This window comes from Kogia breviceps, chromosome 19 (genome assembly GCF_026419965.1).
Source record: "Kogia breviceps isolate mKogBre1 chromosome 19, mKogBre1 haplotype 1, whole genome shotgun sequence".
NCBI classification, from domain to species: Eukaryota; Metazoa; Chordata; class Mammalia; order Artiodactyla; family Physeteridae; genus Kogia; species Kogia breviceps.
In genome coordinates, this window is record NC_081328.1 from 39,528,776 (window position 1) to 39,548,704 (window position 19,929).

At 45.9% G+C, this 19,929-nt stretch overlaps 1 protein-coding gene across 2 annotated transcripts; it reads left to right on the plus strand.

Moving 5' to 3' along the window:
• The first annotated feature begins 7,271 nt into the window (after positions 1-7,271).
• G6PC1 (glucose-6-phosphatase catalytic subunit 1) lies at positions 7,272-16,212 on the plus strand. 2 transcript variants are annotated; one of them, XM_059048283.2, is made up of 5 exons: positions 7,272-7,527; positions 9,419-9,528; positions 12,063-12,168; positions 12,802-12,917; positions 14,536-16,212. In XM_059048283.2, the coding sequence occupies exons 1-5, from the start codon at positions 7,298-7,300 to the stop codon at positions 15,045-15,047; spliced, it is 1,074 nt and encodes a 357-aa protein (XP_058904266.1). In that variant the 5' UTR covers positions 7,272-7,297; the 3' UTR covers positions 15,048-16,212. The 2 variants fall into 2 exon arrangements, with proteins under 2 accessions (XP_058904266.1, XP_066876833.1); XM_067020732.1 differs by having other exon boundaries at positions 7,298-7,527; positions 9,419-9,534; positions 12,146-12,168; positions 14,536-14,599.
• The last annotated feature ends 3,717 nt before the right edge of the window (positions 16,213-19,929 follow it).

Sequence of the window (19,929 nt, forward strand, 5' to 3'; positions counted from 1 at the left end):
CAAGACCATTAGTGTATCTGGAATGAGGGGTCCATGAAGGGGAGCTGCAAGACATAAGGCTGAAAAGATAACCTGGGGTCGGGTTGTGGGTGAGCTTGAGTTTGAACTTCATTCTGAAGGCAGTGGGGGGTCACGGGATGTTTTCTGGGTGATAAGTGGAAAGAACTGTATTGTAAGAAGGCTCCTTTGGGGGCTTCCCTGGTAGCGTAGTGATTAAGAATCCACCTCCAATGCAGGGGACATGGGTTCGAGCCCTGGTCTGGGAAGATCCCACATGCCGTGGAGCAACTAAGCTCGTGAGTCACAACTACTGAGCCTGTGCTCTAGAGCCCACGAGCCACAACTACCGAAGCCCGCATGCCACAACTACTGAAGCCCGTGTGCCTAGAGCCCATGCTCTGCAACAAGAGAAGCCACCACAGTGAGAAGCCCGCGCACCTCCACGAAGAGTAGCCTCCACTCACTGCAACTAGAGAAAGCCCGCGCACAGCAACGAAGACCGAATGCAGCCAAAAATAAATAAATAAATAAATAAATAAATAATTTTTTTTAAAAAAGAAGAAGACTCCTTTGCCTTTGCCAGTGGTCTGTAGGATGGCTCAGGTTGGGGATTGAGAAGGGGCGTAGGCCATCATTAGGTAACAAAGGGACTTGTAGGTCTAGGCAGAGGGGTTGACGAGTTGCCGCCAGAGTAGTAAATCAAACAAGACCTGATGAGGAGGCATCAAGGATGACTCAAAGGTTGCCAGGCTCAGTGCCTGTAGGGTGGCACAGGAGGTAGAGATGTATTTACAAAGCAGGGAAGTCTGGAGGAAGAACTGGTCTGGAAGGAACTCATAGATCTGGGGAATGTATACAGCAGCCAGGTGGTGGCCAAGGGGGGCCTAACATCATGTTGACGTTAGGAGGAGAAAGGGGAGAAAGGAGAGTAGAGCTTGGTGGAGAGACACTGGAAACAGTGAGGGTGAGTGTGAGTGTTTTTCGTCTGTCTAAAGTGTCAGATGTGGCCAAACATTAACGAAGAAGAAGGGTGAGAAAAGGTCAACCAGCAGACCTTACAGCGAGAAGGTCATGTTTCCTTCCCAGTAGAGCAGAGGAGGCTGAAGTTGCACAAGGCTGAGGAGGGAGCAACTCACATCCTGCTCTCTGGAATTCAAGGTTGGAGAGATTCCCTGGACTCACATGACCCTGGCAATTCCCTCCTTCCACTTCAAACCTACTAAAGCAAAGAAAATCTTTAAAATCTTAAAAATAAAACAAGCTTTCCTTTCCATCCTAAAGGAGGGAGGCACACTAGGCTCTCCTCGCCTTTCTCCCTGTCTATCCCACTTTCTGGCTAGAGATCAGACACTGTCAGGACTCATGTCCAGGGAGACAGGCGTTGGCAGGACAGACAGCTGTTTATTCCTAGCAGAGCCCTGCTGTGTTTTCATAGCTCAGAATAGTTCCTTGACGCTCTCCAGCCTTGCAGGGTGAGGAAACCTCACTGTTTGTTTTCATGACAATTCTGGGCCTCACCTCTTCCTCTTTCTCTGCATCACAGTCCATATTTGGGAGCTCTCAGAGGGGGTAAGGTATGGGTTAACAGGGTCCGAGACTACTAATTTCCTAATTATGTCCCCCAACTGGGCTCCGGAAGAGGGAAGGACTAATAACTGACTATACAACATGGGTGTTTTGGTTAGGATGAAAATTCTGAAAATTAAAGAGTTGATTAAAGGACTACAGGGCAGAGCTGGGGGATAAAAACAGTAGGTGGAAGAGAAGAAGGTGGAAGGGATGACCTCCTCTCCCAATCTGGATCACAGCTGGATGCCAGGCTCTGGGCAGGAAGCTGACTTCCCCTTGAGAATTGTTGGGGGCTTCGCTGACTCCCAGTGTACCTCAGGTTGCAGCTGGGTCTTGGTAGCACCCATGTTTGGAAGATGCCCAGAGGTGGAAGGAAGAACTGACTTCACTGAATGATCTTTCAAATTCTGAATTTTTTTTAACCATGTGGATACATTACTTATGAAAATATTTTAATTAAAAAGACATGCAGGGCTTCCCTGGTGGCGGGGTGGTTGAGAGTCCACCTGCCGATGCAGGGGATACGGGTTCGTGCCCCGGTCTGGGAGGATCCCACGTGCCACGGAGAGGCTGGGCCCATGAGCCATGTCTGCTGAGCCTGTGTGTCCGGAGCCTGTGCTCTGCAATGGGAGAGGCCACAACAGTGAGAGGCCCACATACTGAAAAAAAAAAAGATATGCAGTGGGCTTCCCTGGTGGTGCAGTGGTTGAGAATCCACCTGCCAATGCAGGGGACATGGGTTTGAGCCCAGGCCCAGGAAGATCCCACATGTTGTGAAGCAACTAAGCCCGTGAGTCACAACTACTGAAGCCCGCATACCACAACTACTGAGGCCTGTGCACTTATAGCCTGTGCTCTGCAACAAGAGAAGCCACCGCAATGAGAAGCCCACGCACCACAACGAAGAGTAGCCCCTGCTCATTGCAACTAGAGAAAGCCTGCACGCAGCAACGAAGATCCAATGCAGCCAAAAATAAATAAATTTATTTTTTAAAAGATATGCATATACACATTACTGTATACAAAATAGGTAAACAACAAGGACCTACTGTATTGCACAGGGAACTATATTCAATATCTTGTAATAACCTATAATGGAAGAGAATCTGAAAAAGAATATATATATATTCTTAACTGAATCACTTTGCTGTACACCTGAAACGTTATAAATCAACTGTACTTCAATTTAAAAATTGTTTTAATTTTAAAAAAAGATATGAACACATTTATCTTTTTCCTTCTGGCAATAATGAATCATTTACTTCTGTTAAATCATGAAAAGTCAAGCACCACATCATTGGAGCTACTTTAAAAGGAGCATCCAGGGCTTCCCTGGTGGCACAGGGGTTGAGAATCTGCCTGCCGATGCAGGAGACACGGGTTCGTGCCCTGGTCCGGGAAGATCCCACATGCCGTGGAGCAACTAAGCCCGTGAGCCATGGCCGCTAGGCCTGCGCGTCCGGAGCCTGTGCTCCGCAATGGGAGAGGCCACAACAGTGAGAGGCCCGCATACCGCAAAAAAAAAAAAAAAAAAAAAAGAGTAGCCCCTGCTCGCCGCAACTAGAGAAAGCCCGCGCGCAGCAATGAAGACCCAGCACAGCCAAAAATTAATTAATTAATTAATTAGAAAAAATAAATGTCCAGCTCATCTTGAGACATGCACCATTCTCCTTCCACCTGGTCAATAGATGCACAGTTCAAGGTCCTGCAGCTGAACTTTCCCACTACGCTGGAGATAAATCAGCCATTTTCACTGGCTAGCAATGATTAATCCACCTCTCCCTCCACCTGTTTTTACCAACATGTTTTTGTAAAAAATGATCTGGGTCACTCACGTCAAAGGTGACAGCAGCTGATCCAGCCAATTTCTGTCTACCCCTAAACACCACCACCCCACCCCACCAATGATCACTTCGTAGGGAAAAAAAAAGCACCTGAAAATAAATTTTTCAAAAAATACAACTATACATTTTGCAGTTCAGCCTGTCACCCTTGAGAGACATCTATGCTGTTACTCAGACAAAGCCTTAGATTGAAGCTGGGTTTGGCCTCCCTGTTACCTTGTGCAGACAAGACTCATTCTCGTGATCATCACTGAGCAGAAAGGCAGCTCCTCTCTCAATAGAACCCAGAGCCCCAGTCAGAATAGAGGATTTGGCTGTAGATAAAGTCACAATCTCTTTTTGGTAATAAATGTAATTTTTGGATGAGGTGCATAGTCAGTTACGACTCCCTCTCTTTTGCTTTCCTGTCAGCAAAGAAGCTTGTCTGATTGAATGAATCAAACTTGCTCTGGGAAGAAGGTGCCAGATACGCTGGAACCAGCTGCACTTAGTTAATGGCAGATCTGACTGTACTTTCTGGAAACTTGCCTTCATGTTCTGCCCAAACCAAGATCCTCAAGCCTCTGAATTTCTGTTTGTGGAGAGAGTGCCTGGGGAGTGCCCAGCTAACGTGCCTGGTGAAGAGGGACCCATATAATTTTCCATCTTCATTGATTCCTAGACTCAGCTGTCATTTCCCTGGAGGACATTAAGAAGTCTTGAGTCATCTGCAACTAGGACAAAATAATAGGGAGCTCACTGATATTTCTACAAATGGATTCCGTTTCCATCAAAGGATCCCCCAGTCTACATAGTTAAGTAAATGGCTTCCCTGCCCAACAAGAGAGGGTGTGGAAATACCTAAGGACAACTGTGATTTAACTTTGAATCCCTCAGAGAGCCAAGCGAGGCGATTTGCTCAAGAAATATTTGTTGAATTAAACTGGGGAACTTTTTTTAAAAATCTTTTTTAAAAAATTTTATTTTGGCTGCACGGGCTCTTCGCTGTTGTGCGCGGGCTTCTCTAGTTGTGGTGCGTGGGCTCCACAGCACGAGGGCTCAGTAGTTGTGGTGCCTGGCTTCTCCCTACTTGCAGGGCACAGGCTTAGCTGCCCCACAGCATGTGGGATCTTAGTTCCCCTACCAGGGATCGAACCCTCATCCCCTGTGTTGCGAGGTGGATTCTTAACCGCTGGACCACCAGGGAAGTCCCTGGAGAACTTCTTGAAAGGAAAGATGCCAGGTGTTGGAGGGAGATGATGGAATCCCCCTTCTGGAGATAGATTTTTTTTCTTTGTTTGGCTGCATTGGGTCTTTGTTGCCATGCGCGGGTTTTCTCTAGTTGTGGCGAGCGGGTCTTCGCTGTGGTGTGCGGGCTTCCCATTGCGGTGGCTTCTCTTGTTGTGGAGCACAGGCTCTAGGAGCGCAGGCTTCAGTAGTTGTGGCCACGGACTCTAGAGTGCAGGCTCAGTAGTTGTGGCGCACAGGCTTAGTTGCTCCGCGGCATGAGGGATCTTCCCGGACAAGGGCTCGAACCTGTGTCCCCTGCAATGGCAGGCATATTCTTAACCACTGCGTCACCAGGGAAGTCCTGGAGATAGTTCTTTAAATGAGAGAATTCTCAACAAAACCTCCAGCAACTCAAATGCTTCTTCCACTGTATTCGCCACAAATATCCATAAGTCCTCTGAGGACTTGAGAGCTCCACAGTTTCTCTCTTCAGTCAGCTTCCCAGTAGGCTCAAGTCCTTTGGGGACTCACCTCTTTCTGCACGTGATAAAAGTTTTCTGGAGGCAGCAGGAAGGGGGTGGAAGTAGAAAGGTAGAGACTGACAAATAGTCTCATGATGTATGCAATTGCTCTGATGAAGAGAGTCCCCCTGCCTGGCGGGCAGCCTGCCAGAGGGACTCCCCAACTCCCCCACTGCCCAGTGTGCCCAGAATGGGATATCAGCTCCACCTGAACTCCTTATCAACACGAGCATGCTCCCTGAGTTTCCTCCAGAAGATAGGGTTTTCCCCTGGCTCCCTATATGCTGAGCACGTGATGGCCACCCCGCCCAACTCAGACACGCTGGCTCCTAGCGGCCCAGGGGAGACCCAGACAGTGGCCTTTGAACATTTTATCAGAGCATCTGGCCTATTTGCCCTTGACTCACCTCAGACCATAGAAACTTCGGTCCCCAGGGATCACACAAGAGTTACTCAATACTTTCTAGGAAGGCTTATCTGGATAGAGGGAAGGGGTCACCTCTTCTGCAGGGCCCACTACCTGTGGCCAGGCAGTCCCAATGATGCAGAACACCCTCCCCCCTCAACACGACGAGTACACGCATCATTTGCAGCCCACCAGGCCACCACCACCATCATCCCTCCTCTCCAGGTAAGGCATGGCAGGAGAGGGTTGCTTGGACCAGAAGAGACAATGTGGTCAAGGGCAGTTGGATTCTGCTTGAGCTGGGTAGGAGCCCAGGGGGTGGGGTGGGGATAAGACTCCAGATCATACCTCCTGGATGAGGTTTTAATCATTTCCAGCATGGAATGTGGTCAACCTTTGCTACAAACTCATTTGCTCTGAATTTCTTTTCCCTGTCCCCAAACTACCCCTTACAAAGCAATCATGGACTTCCTCATGGGGAATTCGTGAGGGTTTTAACAAGTTTTATTCCCACTGGCTCTTATTCTTGAAAATGCATCAGTCTGTCACCCGAGTCAGCCCCTGCTCCCTTCACAGTCCTAGGTCATCCGAGTGTGAGGTTTTGGTCTCTAGGCTACTGCAGGATGGTTTCTGTTTGTAGGGGTGAGCAGGCATCATTGCTTCTCATAACTTGGTGTTTGTTACTTTATTCCTTGTCTACATCCATGGTTGTAACATTGTATTTACTCTCTGGTGATTATTTGTATATATTGATATATCTGTATCTATATCTATATCTATATCATACCTATATCTATACCTAATCTCCAGGTACAAATGAAAGAAAGCTCACAGTACAGAGCCCTTTCCGGAGTCCCCAGTCCCCAGTTTGCTGGTGTGTTTATTTAGAACCACACATTCACCATATTGTTTTTGCATGAACACGCACTCACTCTGTTGCTTAAACTTACGTGTTAAAACCCCAAAGGGGGACTTCCCTGGCTGTCCAGTGGTTAGCGCTCTGCACTGCCACGGCAGGGGGCACAGGTCCCATCCCTGGTCGGGGAACTAAGATCCCACAAGCCACGTGGCACTGCCAACAACACAACAACAGCAAAATTAATCAGTGCATTCAAAGATGATTATTTTCTGGCCCTAAGAGATACAGAGCCAATACTGTGAAGGGGGTTTGATCTCGCAAATCAGAGGCATTTCTAGACCCTAATGCAGTTAAGAAATGCCCAGCAACATGACAGTTCCCAGTACAATAGAACTTACTATATTTTAAAATTAATAATTTAAAAGTTGAATAGCTAGAGCACCAAGACTTCTCTTTGTTCCAAAATAAGTGCAGCTGCAGACTTAGGAAATTAGGCATCTTTGCAAGAACCACGGCAGATTTAGACTCTGTCCTGTGTCTCTGGCCGGCTTTCGGAACCAGGAGGGCAGCCCCTTGCACTGTCAAGCAACAGTGCCAAAGTTAATAATTGGCTGTGCCAGCCCGCGGACGGTCAGGCTGTTTTGTGCACCTGTTTCTCTATTTTACGTAAATGACGCTGAACATGTTTGCACCAACCTACTGATGATGCACCTTTGATCAATAGATTTTAGACAAAAGCGGTTTTTGAGTCCAAAGATCAGGGCTGGGTTGACCTGCAGACTGGATACAGAGTGTATAAAACAGAGGCAAGGCGCAGGCTGATAGCAGAGCAATCACCACCAAGTCCGAAATAACTGCGAGGGCACAGCCAAAGGCTTCCTGAGTGAGGATGGAGGAGGGAATGAATGCTCTGCATGACTTTGGGATCCAGTCAACGCGCTACCTCCAGGTGAATTACCAGGACTCCCAGGATTGGTTCATCTTGGTGTCTGTGATCGCAGACCTCAGGAATGCCTTTTATGTCCTCTTCCCCATCTGGTTCCATCTTCGAGAAGCTGTGGGCATCAAACTCCTCTGGGTAGCTGTGATTGGAGACTGGCTCAACCTCGTCTTTAAGTGGTAAGTAAGAGCCAGACAAAGAGGAGCTCGGCAAGGAAAAGAGGCTGGCATTCTCTCTGGAAATGTCTGTCCATCAGATGTTGCCTTCTCCATGTTATTAAGGAAGCCACAGGTTACTCCCCTCCTGACTTTGGATCCTCTACAGAATGAGGGAAGACAGAGAAAACCCTGTCAGTGACCTGAAGATACAGGAAAGGCTATGTCATATGGATGGAAGGCCAGCTGGACCTTGTGAATTATAGGCTGTAAGCAAAGAAACACCGTTTTATTACTTTGAAACAGCATAGGTGACATAAAGATAGATGTACGAAGGAAGAAAAATGAGGTATGAAGAAAGGAAACACAGGCGATTTCAAAACTTGTTGTGTGGGGTCATGAGAAGTAATCCAGGAAACTCTTGTTCAGCCACCTACCAGCTCTATGTCCTGGACGACTCGTAGCAGCTCTCTGAGTTTCTGTTTTATAATCTGTAAACTTAGATTAACTCTGGGACCTTAATAATTAGTATAGTTATTAACATTTATTGAACACGTAGTATGTGCCAGGCCATGTGCTAAGCACTTTAAGGCACTGAGTTAAACGACTAGAAAAAACACAGGTGGTGTCGGAGGCAGGATTGAAGCCCAGGCAGGCTGGTTTCAGAGGCAAGGCTCTTACGTACTATGTTATATCCAGTGTTGATAAACTGACTCTTGGGGGTAAAAAGCCCTGATTTTAGTATTTGCCAGTTTCTACTGTGTATATTATCCCACTTTCAAGCTACCGTTGGGTCCAGTTTGCAAAAATCCTGAATATTTTACATTTGTTAGCCAGTACCAGATGACTCTAACACATTACTGGTTTGGCCGCTATTTCCTCGTCTAGAAAATGAAGAGGTTGGACCAGCTGCCTTCTAAGATCTTTACCATCCCTAAAATTATCTTTATTCACTGGCAGGTGATTCTTAAGTTCTCTTCTAGCTCTAATGTTCTTTGGCCATAAACAAGAAAAGTCCTTTAGGGTAGGAAAGAACATCGTTACTGGGCCCAAGGCGTATTGGTGGGATTCTGAAATTCCTGTTGAAAAATCGACTTTGTCTGTAACTTCTGGTATTCAATAGCATAACTCTAAAAAATAAAAAGATAAAACGTTATTCCAAACATCTAATTTCATGTAAAGAACCCTGGATTTTCTCTGAGTTGGAAGAGGTCAGAGTTAGTGGCTGATTTTAGTGAGAAATCACTCTTCCTCCACTGCAGGGCAAAGGAGGCATCCTGACCAACCCTTCACACCTGTTTCCACACTGAAAAACATGCTTTGAAAGGGAAAGAGGTTTGTCTGAGATATTCTGCTTCAAAGCTGAGAGGATACAGAACAAGCCCCTGAAGCTATGTATGTCCTTACAGAGGGTGATTCTGATGGAAACAGAGATCACATCTCCTGGTGGAGCTTGTCCTTGGGGCTGGGGCTCATTCTCTGGTGTCTGGAAGAAACCCAAGACTCTGGAGGCCAGCAGAAAGAGAACCCGTAGAACATGCAAGTCCAAGTTGCAAACTGTAGTTCCTATGCATCCTGCCAGGACAAATTCTTCTTGGGGTTTAGAAAAAAAAAAGTCACATAGTTGCTGTTAATACGGTTTTGAGGATATTGGATTTATTTATTTATGTTTGAATAAATAATACCTTCAAATAGTGCAAAATTCGAAAGTTATATAATGGGTGCACCATAAAAGTCTCCCTTCCTTGCCCCTCTACAGCCATCCAGTTCCCCTTCTTGGAGGTGCCCGTGATACCAGTGTTCTGTGTAGGATCACATGGGTCTTCTCCTTGAGCTACTCTCTCTTCTCGAAGGTGTGGCATTGGGACAAAGTATTGCTTCAATAACTCCAGATATCGGTTCTGCTTTTTCACAGGATTCTCTTTGGACAGCGCCCATACTGGTGGGTCCTGGACACCGACTACTACAGCAACACCTCCGTGCCGCTGATAAAGCAGTTCCCGGTCACCTGTGAGACCGGCCCAGGTGAGAGTCTCAGCCCTTGTCCAGACAGAAACTGGGTGGACCTTGCTCACAGTGGACACCTGGTAAAAATGTTCTGGATGAAGCTGTCTTTGAGGGGGACATGAGCAGAGCCACTCTTGCAAGCTTTGGTCATGGTCTTGGATTTGGTACAACTCCATTTATTTTATTTTATTTTATTTATTTATTTTTGGCTGCGTTGGGTCTTTGTTGCTGCACGCAGGCTTTCTCTAGTTGCAGCGAGCGGGGGCTACTCTTCGTTGTGGTGCACAGGCTTCTCATTGCAGTGGCTTCTCTTGTTGCGGAGCATGGGCTCTAGGGGCGCGGGCTCAGTAGTTGTGGCACGCAGGCTCCGTAGTTGTGGCTTGCAGGCTCTAGAGCACAGGCTTAGTAGTTGTGGTGCACGGGCTTAGTTGCCCCGCGGCATGTGGGATCTTCCTGGACCAGGGCTCGAACCCATGCCCCCTGCATTGGCAGGCGGATTCTTAACCACTGCACCACCAAGAAAGTCCGATACAACTCCATTTGAATTCACTGAAGCAAGGCCTTCCCAAATAGCCCATGACTGCCACTTTGGAAATCTGCCTAATGTTTCCAGAACCGAAATTGCTAGTCCAGAAAGGCAAGGGCTCCCTCACAGGCAAAGGGCTCAGGAGAGTAAATGTGCTATGGCCCTTTGTCCAGGGAAGGGAACATGGCAGAGGCCTGAGCCCCTGGCTGTCCTTCCCAGAGGCCTGGCCCGGGAGATGTGGCCTTCTGAGCTGACTGTCCAGTCCCACACCCTGTCTGTATTTCACTAGGTACACCCAGACAGGCGTTTTTCAGCCACATGATAGATTTCATTTTTCAGTAAGGAAAGGAATACTCAGCCCCGTTGCTCACCCGTAGGTCTCAGTGTTAGTGTCCCTTCCTCAAACACCCTATCACTGACCCCCAGACGAGGGCATGGCCCTTAGTTATTTGTTCTCACAAATCCTTGATTCACTTCAGAGCATATCCATTCATTCAAATGTTATTTATCTAGCATCTGCGCCAAACACTGTTCTAGGTACTTGAAATGCCTCAGTGAATAAAACAGACAAAGATCCCTACCCATGGGAATTCCCTGGTGGTCCAGTGGTTAGGACTCGGTGCCTTCACTGTGGTGGCCTGGGTTCAACTCCTGGTCAGGGAACTAAGATCCTGCAAGCCATGCAGCGTGGCAAAAAAAAAAAAAATTTGAATGGGGTGTGTGTGTGTCTGTGTGTGTTATAAAAAAAATCATAATACACAAGTAAAATACTTAGGATATTAGAGGAAGAAGAAGGAGGAGGAGGAAGAAAGAAAGGCAAGGCTTTACCTATGCGGTTCCCTGGAAAGCAGACTCAGATGGAGATCAGCAGGAGGTAAGCTACTCTTTGGAGCAGCATTCATAGAGGAAAGGGACAGAAGCCACCTGGGCAGAAGAAACCTAGTTGCGATTCAGTCTCAGCCAACCCCATAGGAGCTCTGAATTGATTCAAGGAGACCAGGCCCTTATACCCCAATAGAGACCAGTGATTGGGTGCAGATTCCCCCCAGGGAGAGGGTAGCTGTGATCAAGACAGCTCTTTTCAGCCCAGGGCAAGACTCCCAGAGAAGTCTGAGAGCTGAGAGCCATCTGCAACCACACTCTCGACAAGAGAAAGGGGAAATAAGCTCTTCAGTCCAGAAGGGGATCTGAGTGGCACATCTCAGGACCCTCCATCTTTCAGGGAAGAGGACTCAGGAATAGGAATGGAATGCAGTATTAAATAAGGTGGTCAGGGTAGGACTCATTGAGAAGGTGAGAATCTGAGCAAAAACTTGAAAGAGGCAATGGAATTAGCCAGTAAATTTCTGAAGGAAGAGGTGTCCGGTTAGAAAGGCCAACATCACAGGGACACTGAAGTGGGAGTGTGTTTAAAGGAGAGCCATGAGGCCAGCATGGCTGGAGCAGACTAAGCAAAGATAGTGGAAGAGAGGTAATGGAAGGCAGATCGGTTTGTGATTGTATACCCAGCATGCTGATTCTTTGTGTAATCTCTAGTTGTTTGTTTGTTGTTTTTTTTTTTTTTTTTTGCCGTACGCGGGCCTCTCACTGCTGTGGCCTCTCCCGTTGTGGAGCACAGGCTCCGGACGCGCAGGCTCAGCGGCCATGGCTCACGGGCCCAGCCGCTCCGCGGCACGTGGGATCCTCCCCGACCGGGGCACGAACCTGTGTCCCCTGCATTGGCAGGCGGACTCTCAACCACTGCGCCACCAGGGAAGCCCTGTGTAATCTTTAGATTGTATATAACCACAAGAGCTATGACCTTCTCTGACTTTGCTCACCACTGTACTCCCAAAGCCTAGCATGGTGCTGGGCACGTAGTAGGAGCTCAATAGATATTTGTTAAATAAATGACTATATGGATAAATGAATGGATGGCAGGATGGGTAGATGGATGATTGGATGGATACATGATGCCCCTTAGCAATCTCCCAGATGGAGACTTTTAACCTTTGGTTCATTCACTCATCTCTTTCCTATCCTTTAGGGAGTCCCTCTGGCCACGCCATGGGTACAGCGGGTGTATACTATGTGATGGTCACATCCACCCTCTCTATCTTTCGGGGAAAGAAAAAGCCAACCTACAGATTTCGGTAAGAACTCAGCTCTGGGTTGTGGGTGGTGGAGGGCAGGAGGTGGCTCTCTGTAGCTGACACACCACTTGCTCTCCTTCACATGCCCCCAGCCCACCCCATGCCTTAGGTTGGTACTGATAAGAGTTGTGGCATTTCTGCTGAGAGTGAATATTAGAGTCACAGAATGTTAGGGCTGGAAGGGACCCACTTAATGAATGTTGTGAATGGGCAACACCTAATTTTAGAGATCAGTAAAAAAGGCCTAACGTAGCAGAGGGGTTTCTCGAGATCAGCTAGTGAGCTAGAAGCAGGCTTTAAACAAAAACCCATTTCTGTACCAACAATTGAGATGCCCCATCCAGGTTAAAATAAACAAAGAAGCAGAAGACATCCCTTCTATGGGGACTTCTGGGTATGCAGACACTGTGCAAATCCTTAATTATGAAACATAAAATAGGGAGGTTAAAATTCACATACACAGGGGTTCACCACTTGCCATGGTTATCTTTGAATTTTGAGTACAGGCTTCAATTTACAAAAATTCCACGGATGAAACCTGAGTTTGCCAGGCTCCAACATTCCTGCTGAGGCTGTTCTCTTTGCTGAAGGATCTATATCTGGGTTCTCTTATGGCTGCCTCTTCCATTGCAGGTGCTTGAACATCATTTTGTGGTTGGGATTCTGGGCAGTGCAGCTGAATGTCTGTCTTTCACGAATCTACCTTGCTGCTCATTTTCCCCATCAAGTTGTTGCTGGAGTCTTGTCAGGTACCAGCGGCTCTGGCTTCCTCCCTCCATCTCCCCACCTATACCATTCCTCCCTCATCAGGACAAAATCCCAGCATTCCTGCCATGTTCTGTGTATAATCAATGCTATTAGCATTTCAGTGGATTGAAAGTCAAGGGTGGGCGATTTGAAATGACTCATTTCTATAGGAGTGCCTAGATGTACACAATTAAGTATGTTCCAGAAACATGGCAATACAGAAAATTAACTTACCCAGTTGAATTCGCTTGAAATCTCCAAGATATTTACATACTTTATTTCTTACTGGTCTTCAGTTGAAAGTGGCCCCTAGTTTAGTCTTAAGAAAAGCTACCATATTTAACAAATTAACACCATGTCCTTGGAAAGCTCTTTATTTAAATAAATTCATTTGCAAACCTAACAGATACCCACAGCTGGTCTTTATTATAGGTTCTGAATTTTGAATATTTTGTTTTCTTGGATCCAGTTAATAAGGGGCAGAAAAGACTTTGGTTAAGTGTAAGAAAGAATTTCTTGACTTTGTGGGAAGCATTAGAGTATAAGACCTTAAGGAAAATGCAGAATTTTTCCCCTGGAGACCTGAAAAAGCAGAGCAGGGCAGCATTCACAGAAGCATGTTGAGAACAAGGGAAATGATGGCTTCAAGGCAACCACGAAGTTAACACAGCATTTAGCATGGGGTTCCATGTTTGAGAAAGAACCTGGAAGTTCATGTTACATGAAAGATCCGGGAATGTTTAAGTTAGAGAGGAGAACAACTACCTTTCTTTATTTTATTTTTTGAGTTCCCAATCTGTCTTAGTCTCTTCTTTTTTTCCCCCAGTTTATTATTTTTTTAATTGAAGTATAGTTGATTTACAATATCATGTTAGTTTCAGGTGTACAACACAGTAATTCAGATACATATACAGGTATATATACCTATATATATATACATACACATATATATATTCATTTTCAGATTCTTTTCCCTTAGAGGTTATTATAAAATATTGAGTATAGTTCCCTGTGCTATAGGGTAGGTCCTTGTTGGTTATCTATTTTATATAGTGTGTATATGTTAATCCCAACCTCCTAATTTATCCCTCACCGCTGAGAATAAGTATCTTTAAATGTGCTGACAGAGGCTCTAGATTTACCACTTATTAACGCCTGTGGAGAAAACTGAGACCAATAGACATCATTAGAAGGAGAGAGGTTTTATTTAGCTCAGCACAAGGAAGAACTGTCTAATGATCAAATCCATGCAAAGATGAAATGGGCTCCCTGAGTGGGAGTGAGCTCTCCATCACTGAGGGTATTCAAGTAGAGACAGGAGGACCACACACACACACACACACACACACACACACACACACACACACACACACACACACAGGAAACTTGCATGTGGAGGGAGGAAGTATATGACATGACTCTTCCAACTGAAAGAATCCGTGGCTGAGGACAGGCTGGAATTACATATGGGAAGAAACCAAACGACCCTCTAATCTGGCATCTGTGATTTAACTCCACAATGGTGGGGTGGATGGCACGTCACCCACTGCTCCAAATTCACCTCTAGCTGAAGGGCCAGCGTCTTCCCCAGTTCTCACGGACATTCTTTCTTCCGCTCAGGCATTGCGGTTGCTGAGACTTTCCGCCACGTCCGGAGCATCTACAACGCCAGTCTCAAGAAATATTTTCTCATCACCTTCTTCCTGTTCAGTTTTGCCATTGGATTTTACCTGCTGCTAAAGGGGCTGGGGGTCGACCTCCTGTGGACCCTGGAGAAAGCCAAGCGAAGGTGTGAGAGGCCAGAATGGGTCCACATTGACACTACGCCCTTTGCCAGCCTCCTCAAGAACCTGGGGACACTCTTTGGCCTGGGTCTGGCTCTCAACTCCAGCATGTACAGGGAGAGCTGCAAAGGCAAGCTTAGCAAGTGGTTCCCGTTCCGCCTCAGCTGCATTGTGGCCTCCCTCGTCCTCCTGCATCTCTTCGACTCTTTGAAACCCCCATCCCAAATCGAGCTGATCTTCTATGTCCTGTCCTTCTGCAAGAGTGCGGCAGTGCCCCTGGCATCTGTCAGTCTCATCCCCTACTGCCTGGCCCAGGTCCTGGGCCAGCCGAACAAGAAGACTTTGTAAAGGGATGTGGAGTCTTCAGAATTTAAAAGTCGACGACTGCACCAAGGATTGAAGGTGGTTAGGGCCTTCTGCCAGCCCGCTGTGAGGCCAGAGGTACTATAGAGTCAGCTCAGGCGACACCCCCTTCTCCCTTTGCAATTCTAATTGCATTGGGTGATGGTTTTTTGAAAAGCTAATAAGGCTATTTGAGAGAGCCTTATTGGAGGTTGGGTCGTTCTGGATTTTTTTCCACGAAGATATACTTACTCTTTTGTCCAATATACAAAAGCAAGACTTCTTGGTAGGGCCAGCTCATAACACCAGGCTGGGGACACACTGAATTTTCTACTCATGCTCATCCTTACCCAGAAAAGGAGAAAGGAGCAGTGGATTTTATAGGGCAAGAAGGATTGATTAAGGAGGATTTTTAAATATCTTGCATATCATGCAAATTGTATGTCAAACCATATCTTAATGGCTTTGATTATATACGAATCTTTAGGTAAAGGGCTCTCAACGGTGGGGGACCAACTTAAAGTACAATGAGGTCCTTAGTGGAATAATTCTGCTTCTTGTATTTTTCTATTATATATCCATGGTCATTGTATTTACTGGGATTTCTGAATGGCTGCAGTGATCTGGATATTGTACTAGGTCAGAATATTCAGGCAAAGTCAGCTTCTCCTCTATAACATTCGATCTTTCTCCTTATTAGCCCAGCTCTGCTTTCCCCAGAATTTTCCACTGATTCCACACCCACCCTGCTGGATCCTCAGATGCCTAAAAGTGACTCTATAGTGGTGCTTTTGTCTGTTTCAGTTAAGCTCTGAAATCTTGGGCAAAATGGCAAGGAGAGGGCCAGGATTTCTCTCTCCAGAAGGTCACTCCAATGTTACTTTTGATTCCAGGACGTAAATATGACTCCCTTCTCTATCCCAAGCCAATCAAGAGTGCATTCTTGGAGGAAAAGTCAACTCCTCCTCTTTGCCTATTCTCTAGTCTCAACTGATTTGCAGAGTATGTCCTTTAAAACAAATGTTGAAGGCTATTTATTTGAGAGTCCTTGTTTTTTCTACTAATTATGTAGCTTACCATATAGTATCATTCACACCAACCATCCTGGTCATAACATCTTTGCAAAGAAAAATATATACGTGCAGTATTTTATTAAAACAACATTTTACTTAAGAATGAAGTCTTGTTGATTACTATATTTTAGAGGCAATGTGATCTGAAGGTTCTAATTCTGGCTTAGCTAAATTTCTAGCTCTTTCTCTATTTCCCGAAACAAATAATTTGGTTTCTATATACTTATGTTTTCTTCTTGCAAAAGGAAGGTGTTTTGTCTTGGTTTGCCCAGGAGTCCCAGTAGGGCTGCGGAGACTTATAAAGTGTCCACAGGGGCACAGGTAGAGTCGAGCATATCAACATAGTCACAATGTGGTATTCTAGTTGGCCAAGGCTGAACGTTATTTACCAGACCACAGGGCAGCATGAGTTGCTCTATGGGATCAAACTGTGACGGAGTCCAAGCTCGCTCTGCTTGCTGCACGACAGGCCAATAAATCGGGAGACGAGGTGCTGAGGCAAGGAATACGAGCTTATTCGGAAAGCTGGCAGACAGAGAAGATGGCAGACTAATGTCTCCAAAAAAACCCATCTTATCAGGGTTTGGATGCCAGTTTCTTTCATAGAACAGAGGGGGAGGAGATGAGGAAGTAAAGTAAAAAGGCCATAAGGTCTGCGAATGTCCCTTGGAATGGTCAGCCCTGGGGAGGGGACGTGTTCATTTCTTCTTTCTTGCTGCCATGCACAGGTGGACAGGGTCAGGATGTTTCCCTGAACAAAGGCCCTTTGGTTTAACATTCAAGCAGAGGGGACAGGGTTCCCTAAGGCAGACCACTGTGTATAGACAGTATCCTTTTAATGAACAAAGGCAACCGGAAGCAAAGCTTAAAATAAAAGGAACAGATCCAACATGGAGTCAGGATTGGCTCTCTCCTGTTACAAAACTGCAACTTGAGGGCAGACAGGCAAGATCATTACCAAACTAAGCAATCAGGGAATGTAAGTCATAGCAGCAGATCAAGACTGAGCAGGGAATTCCCTGGTGGTCCAGTGGTTAGGACTCTGCGCTTCCCCCTCAAGGGGCACAGGTTCAAGCCCTGGTCCTGGCCCCCCAAAAAAACTGAGCGGACCGTGGAATCCAGTAACGCAGTGTCAGTAAGATTTGGGGTTATAGTTAAAGAAAATCTGAACAGGGCAAGTGATCGCACCGAGGGCTGCTCAAAGGAGCTACTGAAAGTATTTCTGCAGGATTTATCTCATCCTGGGTGCAGGGTCCCACCTCCAGAAGCCTTGACTCATAGGCATATCTCTGGATCTACTGAGAGTGAGTCTGACAATTCGCTTCAGAACGTTGGGATGTGAATCTTTAGGGAAAGTTGAGCCCTCCTACTGAATTTTATTTCTTCAGGGGTGGCGCCAGGCCCCTCCGAGACACTAACGGTCTCACCAAGGATGAAGGGAAATGGTCTTGTTCTGTCTGAATTGAACCCCACTGCTTGGGCATGGCCTCCATCCTGGATGATTTATTTGCCCTCAGGGACCAAGTCCAGGTTCCTTGCAATAGGATTCTGGCAGAAAGTAAATAATGTCCCTGCCCCCAGCAGTTGGTGAGGTTAATAAAAACACATAATAAAAGATGAAATTTGTGCTTAATATATACCAGGCTCTATTCTAAGTATTTTATTTATTTATACAGTGAACTCCCTTAATTCTCCCAAGGTTTCTGTGAGGAGGGTGTTAGAATTTATATTCATAGTACATATGAATAGGCACAGAAGGATTAGGTATCTTGCCCAGAATGGAGGAGCCAGTTTAAGAGCTAAGCAGTCTGACTCCAAGTTCATCCTCTATCCTCTACCCCACAGATGACAGTAAGACTAATGGCTGCATCAAACCATCCTCCAATACCAGATACAATTCTTCATTCAGACCACAGAGATTTTGATTTCTTGTGGCCAAAGGACAAATATCGTTGTTGTTGTTGTTTTTAATTTTTGGCCGTGTTGGGTCTTCTTGCTGCACACGGGCTTTCTCTAGTTGCAGCAAGCAGGGGCTACTCTGTTGTGGTGTGAGTGCTTCTCATTGCGGTGGCTTCTCCTGCTGTGGAGCACAGGACCTAGGCGTGCAGGCTTCAGTAGTTGTGGCACATGGGTTCGGTAGTGAGTGCAGGCTCAGTAGTTGTGGCACACAGGCTTCGTTGCTCCACAGCATGTGGGATCTTCCTGGACCAGGGATCAAACCCGTGTCCCGTGCATTGGCAGGCAGATTCTTAACCACTGTGCCACCAGGGAAGTCCCCAAATAATGTATATTAATGCATATATGTGGAATCTAGAAAAATGGTACAGATGAAACTATTTGCAGGGCAGGAATAGAAACACAGACGTAGAGAATGGATGTGTGGACACAGTGGGGAAGGGGAGGGTGGGATGAACTGGGAGATTAGATTTGACACAAATACACTACCATGTGTAAAATAGACAGCTAGTGGGAACCTGCTGTATAACTCAGGGAGCTCAGCTCGGTGCTCTGTGATGACCTAGAGGTGTGGGAAGGGGGCAGGGGAGGGAGGGAGGTCCAAGAGGGGATTCACATCATCCTGCAGCAGAAACTAACACAACACTGTAAAGCAATTATACTCCAATTAAAAACAAACAAACACAGAGTGATCCTCCCAGGGAGCTAGTATTTGTTTCTAAGTATGAAGATACCGTATTTCAAAGTTAATTTCATAAACTAACTATTGGAACAGGCATGACCATGTTAGATTAACAGCAGTGTCTAAAACAACCTTAGCTATTTCTTTTCTTTCTTTCAAGAAAGAGCTTAAAAGCCATGCTCAGCCTATCTGGGTCAGACAGTAAGTAACTTATTTCTACAATCGAGATAGCACGAGAAGGCAGAATTACCACAAAGAACTTTTGGTATAGAGCCATGTACAGGAGTGGAAAGTAAAGAGACACCGTGGAAGATTATTTAGATCAGAGACTCCACAAATACAGGACTGCTACCTTTCACTGGGACAGGGAAAGTCTAGAAATGGACAGCCCTAAGGGCTAAGAATTTGTGATGGGTAAAGCCGAGCAGAGTGTCAGGCCATGATCAATTTGTAATATAGCCAATGTATTAGCACATTTTGAACACAGATCTTTTCCCCAAGTTACAGATGTATGTTTGCTTTAGAAATGACTTGTGAATCCTCAAAATGGAAGTAAGTTTAAGTGACCAAAGACCGTTTTAAACCAAGGTCCATGTTATATTATAGCACAATTTGATAGATTGGTCTAGCAGTCTATCCATTTTAGGGAAATAGGTTTGAGGATGATACACACACACACACACACACACACACACACACACACACACACACACTATACAACTGTATTATTGACCTAGGAAAACAGACCCATTAAGAAAATGCAACTTCTGGGACTTCCCTGGTGGCGCAGTGGTTAAGAATCCGCTAAGCCCATGTGCCACAACTACTGAGCCTGTGCTCTAGAGCCCACAGGCCACAACTACTGAAGCCCATGTGCCTAGAGCCCATGCTCTGTAAAAAGGGAAGCCACTGTAATGAGAAGTCCGTGCACCACAGCGAAGAGTAGGCCCTGCTCCCCGCAACGATAGAAATTCCCACGCAGCAATGAAGACCCAACGCAGCCAAAAATAAATAAATAAATAATTTTTTTTTTTTAAAAAAAGAAAAGGAAATGCAATGTCTGCTGCCTGGGCCAATGCTGCTTCACTGCAGAGAAACCAAGGGCATAAAATTTTTGTTTTTGCTTTTTTTAAACAAAACTTATAATAGCTTTAAAAATTTATAACAATTTTATTGA